The sequence below is a fragment of the Sphaerodactylus townsendi genome, linkage group LG12, assembly GCF_021028975.2.
Source record: "Sphaerodactylus townsendi isolate TG3544 linkage group LG12, MPM_Stown_v2.3, whole genome shotgun sequence".
NCBI lineage: Eukaryota > Metazoa > Chordata > Lepidosauria > Squamata > Sphaerodactylidae > Sphaerodactylus > Sphaerodactylus townsendi.
The window spans coordinates 11,224,504-11,230,536 of NC_059436.1; the positions used below are offsets into that span (position 1 = coordinate 11,224,504).

The following is a 6,033-nucleotide window of genomic DNA, read 5'->3' on the forward strand; positions in this document are numbered from 1 at the left end:
GCTGATTATGACTCAACTATAAGGTGGGGCATTAAAGAAAATGCCACATGCTGTTTGATTAGCTTGTCATTTTCTACAAACACTGCTAGCTATAAGCCATATCTATTAGTCAAAGGCCATTTACACTTTCCCGGAACAAGGTACGTCAGCTTCCTGCACCTATTTGTTTTAAATGTATTTTATTACCGTTATATCCCTCGCAATTCCCGGCCAGAGATTCAAGGTGAAACTGGAGTTGACAACTCCCTTCTCCAAGGTTGTTTCTATTTCATTTTGGTTTTTTATTAGAATTCAACCTCGGAGGTTGAATTCAAGAATCAAATAAAATGGGGAAGTACTTGCAGCTAGACCATTTCCCTATCTACCATCAAAATCACAATTCCACAAAGCTAACCCCCACCCTCCGCAAGGAAGAAGAGGTTCCTGCATCTTTTTCCCTACCGGAATAAAAGCGGCTAACCCACTTTTCAGACACGTGTCTCCCATGCATCCCAGCAGCAACAAAACAAGCCCGGCCCTCAAGCTTGCAAAATAAAAGATCTATAAGGGAAGTAGAATAGAAGCTGAAGAGAGAAATTAATGACCATCTCTAAACAAAGTTATTTATCCCACCTGGCTGGGGCAAAGCTTACTTTCCATGGCAGGCACCCCTTGCGGAAATGGAGGTATGCAGTCTCTTGGTAGCCCTGGGACTTCCGGCTGATGTCTCCTGCTGTGGGCTCAGATCACCTGGGTCTTTGCATTTTCCAAAGAGGGCAACAACTCACCCTCTAGTTAAGGGGGCATTGCAATTTTGGAATAAGAGGCAAGTTGTACAGAAGTTTGGTTTGCCTTTGACAAAGAGAAGCTGTGAGTGAGATGTTGCCTGTTCTTTAGAAAAAAAGGGAAAGGGCCATGGCTAAGTGATATCGCATCTGCTTGGTAGACAGAAGGTCCCAGCTCCAATCCTCAGCATCTCCAGTGTAAAAAGAAAAGAAGAAGAGTTTGGATTCATACCTCACCTTTCTCTCCTATTAGGAGGTTCATGATGGCTTGCAAACTCCTGTCCCTTCCTCTCCCCACAGGGGGGGCTAAGAAAATTCTGAGAGAATTGTGACTAGCCCAAGGTCACCCAGCAGGCTTCGTGTGGAGGAATGGGGAAACAAATACAGTTCACCAGATAAGAGTCTGCTGCTCATGTGGAGTAACGGGAAATCAAAGCCAGTTCTCCAGATTTGAAGGATGAGGCAGCAGGTGATTTGACACACCTCTCTACCAGACAGTCTGGACAGCTGCTGCCAGTCTCAGAAGACAATACTGGCCATTTACGCACTTGTGGTCTCTTTACATTGAATATAGGATTCCCTTTAGGTTTGATTTTCATTTCCCCCTCTTCAGCAGTCACCCTAACTTCAGATCAGAGAATCCTCTTGGTTGCCAAAAGCTCTGAAGTATGACTTTTCCTCCCCCTTAGCAAGGAAAGTGAATGAAATCAGCATGCGTTTAGCTTTTGCACAACTTTCCACCTTCCCACACTCACAGCAATTCTTCCCATTTTTGGACCACCATTTCAGAAGGATCAGAGGGGCTTTCATTTTTCTTTCACGCTGAAGCAATTACTGGAGCAATAGTGAAATTGACATGGTCTAGTGAACTAAAGCAGGAGAAACAAGGCAACCAGCAACCTCCCCCAATGGAGTTGCACAGAAACAGTTTGGAAGCAGCGGGTGGCAAAATGGTGGCTCAGCTAGGGACGTTTGGCAGGAAAATAATTCCCTGTACAAACAAAAATCTTGTGGGAAAACCCCTACTGTGAAGTGACACCCCCCCCGCCCGACCCTGCACTTCTTATTGAATTTGAATATATTATCCCCATTGGGATTTGTATAGAGATTGTATGGTTTTAAAATTGCTGATTTTATCGTATTTATTGCACATGGAATAATGTTGTCTGGTTGATTAGAAACTGTCCCAAGGAGAGGTATAGAAACCTAAATAAATAAAATAAACAGCAGCAGGATAAGTAGCGCTGACTGTTATGACCAATAGTATGATTAGATCTATGGCAATTCATGTGTCCACTGACATCCAAATCTCCTTTCCCCATAGCTACAAGGCTTTCTTACAAATGACAGCACACTGGATTTCAAAACAGCCTTTAATAGAGACTACTGCAGGAGACTGAAAAAAAATTACCACAAATAAGGAGGAAAAAGAAACAAGTAAATGAACTATTCTTAGGGTAGTTGCTATACTAACTTCTCTGTTAAGTTGCCAGTACTATGCCACCAGAAGTGTATGCTATGATTAAGGTGCTTAAGTGATCCCTTTGTGCACTGAACGTTTGTGAAGAGACAACAGCCAGCACAACTGCGGGATGTAGCCTTAATTACGACATGCCCCATGGCAATGCTGATTAACTGGACCAGTTCACAGCACCAGAATTCGAGGCTTGGCTCAACTGGAGATCCGCTTGGCATCAAATGCAAAATACTTGCAAAATGGTCTGCAGGGGAGTGAGAACCTTCAACTAGCAGAGGCTCAGTTTTTCTTTTTGAAGTTGTTGGCTTTAATTCTGCGGTGCAACTGGATGAGGTCAATGTAGACGTTGCGGTGCAGGACCGCCGAAGCACAGAGCAGGGCACTATACGTGGCTCCCACAAAGCCTCCAAGAAGAACATCTTGACCTGGGGAACAAAGGCAGACGTGTTTTAATCTTCGCTGAGCCCTCTTCACCTTGTTCCTGATCAGAGCTGTATATATTCTAAAAAACTAGAATTCTTGTTATGATCACCTGTCTCCTGCTTTAAGAAATCTCAGTTGATTCAATATGCATTTCAAGAAAATAATTTAAAGAGCAAACCATTGCTTTTGGTCTCAGATGATGCACACTGGGTGTTTCAGATAGCGGAATTGTAGAAGAGGCATTCCGTCTGGCGTGAAAGAGGAATGCTTCTTCCAAGATATCACTTGCCAACTGTGCTTTAATAGGTATTTGCATTTTTCATAGTTGCTGTCCAGTTAGTTGAAAGCATTTTTGTTGATCAAAAGGCTTTTTGTTTTAAATTAACCAGCTATTAACTATTTGTATAATCCTAAACAGAGTTATATTTTTATAAGTCAAATAGACTCTGGTGGAGCTAGAAAGGTGCTTCTTACAATTCTATTACAAATGTTGCAATTAAGAAATAAGCCACAAGATTAACTTGTATAAATTATATTGGTCACAAAATGTGCTTATTGACATACCTCATATTAGTCATAGGCAGGTGTGAAGAGCCACCCAGATAATTATTCATCCTGCCCAGTGTACTTGAAATCCTGCTTGTGAAGGGTAGTTTTGTATACAGGAGGAAAACTGATATAATACAAGCATACCTCTGCTACCGAAACCAAGTCTATGAACTTGTAAATGGAATGAGCTCAAATATTACCCCCTCATCTCCTTTTGAAGAAGAAGAAGAGTTTGGATTTATACATCCCTTTCTGTCCTGTCCTCACAACAGACACCTTGTGAGGTTAAGTGGGGCTGAGAAAGTTCTGAATGAACTGTGACTAGTCTAAGGTCACCCATTAGGAATGTTGGAGTGCGGAAACACACCTGGTTCACCAGATAAGCCTCTGCCACTCGGGTGGAGGAGTGGGGAATCAAACTTGGTTCTCCAGATTAAAGTCCACCTTCTCTTAACCACTACACCACGCTGGATCTGATTTTAGATAGATCCCTGCTCCAGGAAGCTTACAATTTTGTAGAAAATAGATGGTACTATATAATCACAGAACATCTTTTACTATATCATAACAAGTGATCAATTTGATTTAGAGCCATCAAGTTAACAATGATGCTAACATTCTTTAAAAATTTACAACCTCGATTGTTTTGGATTTGTGGCACTAGTTCACAGATTTATTATTCTATGCCAAAGCTTCCTTTATTGGGTTGACAATTATTTTAGCACAAGTACTGACTGACCTCAGATTTGTATTAGTCTTTGCTACAAGTTCAAACTGCAATGGATTGACCTTTAAGTGTGTAAATAGTAGCTGCCACCCCCTCCTCCATTCTGATCAAGGGAATTACCAACCTTCCTCCAAAAACTCTAGCTAACAGTATGTGTTCCTGCCTCCCGCACCAAAGTTAGCAGCAACTCTGGGGGATAACGAACATGGGAAGCCAGTTTGGGGGGGAATGATTAACCTTCCCCCCAACCCTGACTTCCCATGTTCAAGTAATCTCCCAGAGTGACTGCTGACTTTGGTGTGGGAGGCGGGAACACATACTGTTAGCTAGAGTTTTCCCCAATGGGAAGGGGAGGACTAAAAAGCCGCCGTGATCCATGTCACATTTGGCTCCTATTCCGTTTGCAAGGTCAACTATGTTATTCTACTGGGAATCTGGATCATACGCAGCACAGTTGCACATTAGATATCTTTCAGAGCCATTTTAATTCTACAAGAGTGGGCCTCATGAGCACTCTCAGAAGAGAGAAAATCCTACTGTTCTAATACACCCCTGCCCCACCTTGCAGCAAGGATCAGCACAATGCAGTTATCCATTCTGTGTCTGTGAGATGGAGCAGGCTGCCAACTGGAACTGCCAGGAAAACAAAACACACCTGTCAGGTAGAGGTTTGGGACAGCCGTCTGAGGTCTGACTGTGGCCATGACTTCAACCTGCATGCGAGAGAAGCAGTGGTCCACTCCATACATTTCTCCCTGTGGAGCACCTATGTAATGCTGGTTGGAGAGAGGAGTTCCTGCAGATACATGCTCAATCTGTTGAGAGAAAAAGTGGTGAGCCAGGCAGAATACGTTCCTCAAGGCTATCACAAAAGGCAGGAAACAAAACTGGGGAACAAGGGGCGGTTCCACCCACCAGGAAGGACAATCCTGGAGAATTCCACCCACCAAGAAGGAGAAAAGATTTCATCTCCTGCCTCCCTAATGGGTCAGTGGGAACCACCCACAAGATGTCCTCCGGCTCAGGGGAGAATAAAAGCCTTGCTCATCTTCATGGAAGCCAGTTCAGAATTTGGTAGGAGCAGAGCCTTCTAGGCAATGGCCTCAGGAGGCCCATTTAGAATCTGCCCTGATTTCTTTTTGGGAAAAGGTGCTATGTGTTCACCAGGCCAGAGAAACAATATTGGAGTTCTAAGGCTTGAAGAGCTGAACTTTAGTTGTGCTGTTGACTAGTTTTGTTTATCTTAGTGTTAGTGTTTGTCTTAGTTTTAAGGTTGAGCTATATGCAGCTTTGTAAACAGTAGAAGTGGAATGTAATTATATACAACAAGAAAGGAAGTCAGAATCATGCCTATGGGGTATGTTTCAGTCACTTACTATAAAAGGGTGCTAATTCCTACTCAATAGTTAGTTTCAGAGGATATAGTCATGAACATGACAGTAGATTGCATATTCCTCCGCCACAGAACAAAGCATGCTCCATCTAGGTCCTAGTGCCTAACTAGCCCTGCTCCCCCCCATCCGTTTGAGAGTAAAAATGCATGTTGGCATAAATACTCCTGTATCAAAGCACCATATTCAATAATCACAAAATAAGGCAGTGCATGAAAAGGATGATAATTCTCATATTTGTTCGGGACTATATTCGAATGCGGAAGTATACAATTTTCTCAACCACTGCACCGCAACTGACCAAACTATCATCTTTATGTGGAACAGAGTATAGCTGTGTTGGTTTGCAACAGAACAGTTGGATTCAAGTCTAGTAGCACTTTAGAGACTAACAAATTATAGGAGTCAAAGCTTTGGGTCTCTAAGGTACTACCGGACTTGAATCTAGATTTTAAAAAATGGTTTCCAAGTAGGGCTCCTCCACACACCTTGCTATAAGGAAACAACGTTGAAAAACTGTCAAAACCTACCATATATGAACATGAAGGAGGAAAGAAAGGGGAAAGAATGTTTAAATCCCCCTAACTCAGGGGTAGGGAACCTGCGGCTCTCCAGATGTTCAGGAACTACAATTACCATCAGCCTCTGTCAGCATGGCCAATTGGCCATGCTGGTAGGGGCTGATGGGAATTGTAGTTCCTG

The 6,033-nt window shown here is 42.9% G+C and overlaps 1 protein-coding gene across 1 annotated transcript; it reads right to left on the minus strand.

Annotated features, from left to right (window-relative positions):
• Window positions 1-2,123: 2,123 nt before the first annotated feature.
• On the minus strand, window positions 2,124-4,945 carry LOC125441781 (all-trans-retinol 13,14-reductase-like). The gene is made up of 2 exons (XM_048512684.1): window positions 4,596-4,945; window positions 2,124-2,666 (listed from the first exon to the last, which is right to left on the minus strand). The coding sequence occupies exons 1-2, from the start codon at window positions 4,687-4,689 to the stop codon at window positions 2,521-2,523; spliced, it is 240 nt and encodes a 79-aa protein (XP_048368641.1). The 5' UTR covers window positions 4,690-4,945; the 3' UTR covers window positions 2,124-2,520.
• Window positions 4,946-6,033: the final 1,088 nt, after the last annotated feature.

Coding starts and splice junctions, on each gene's coding strand:
- LOC125441781 (XM_048512684.1), bottom strand. CDS start 4,689: ATGTATGGAGTGGACCACTGCTTCTCTCGCATGCAGGTTGAAGTCATG. Junction 2,667..4,595: donor CCCAAACCTCTACCTGACAG/GTGTGTTTTGTT, acceptor TTTGTTCCCCAG/GTCAAGATGTTCTTCTTGGA.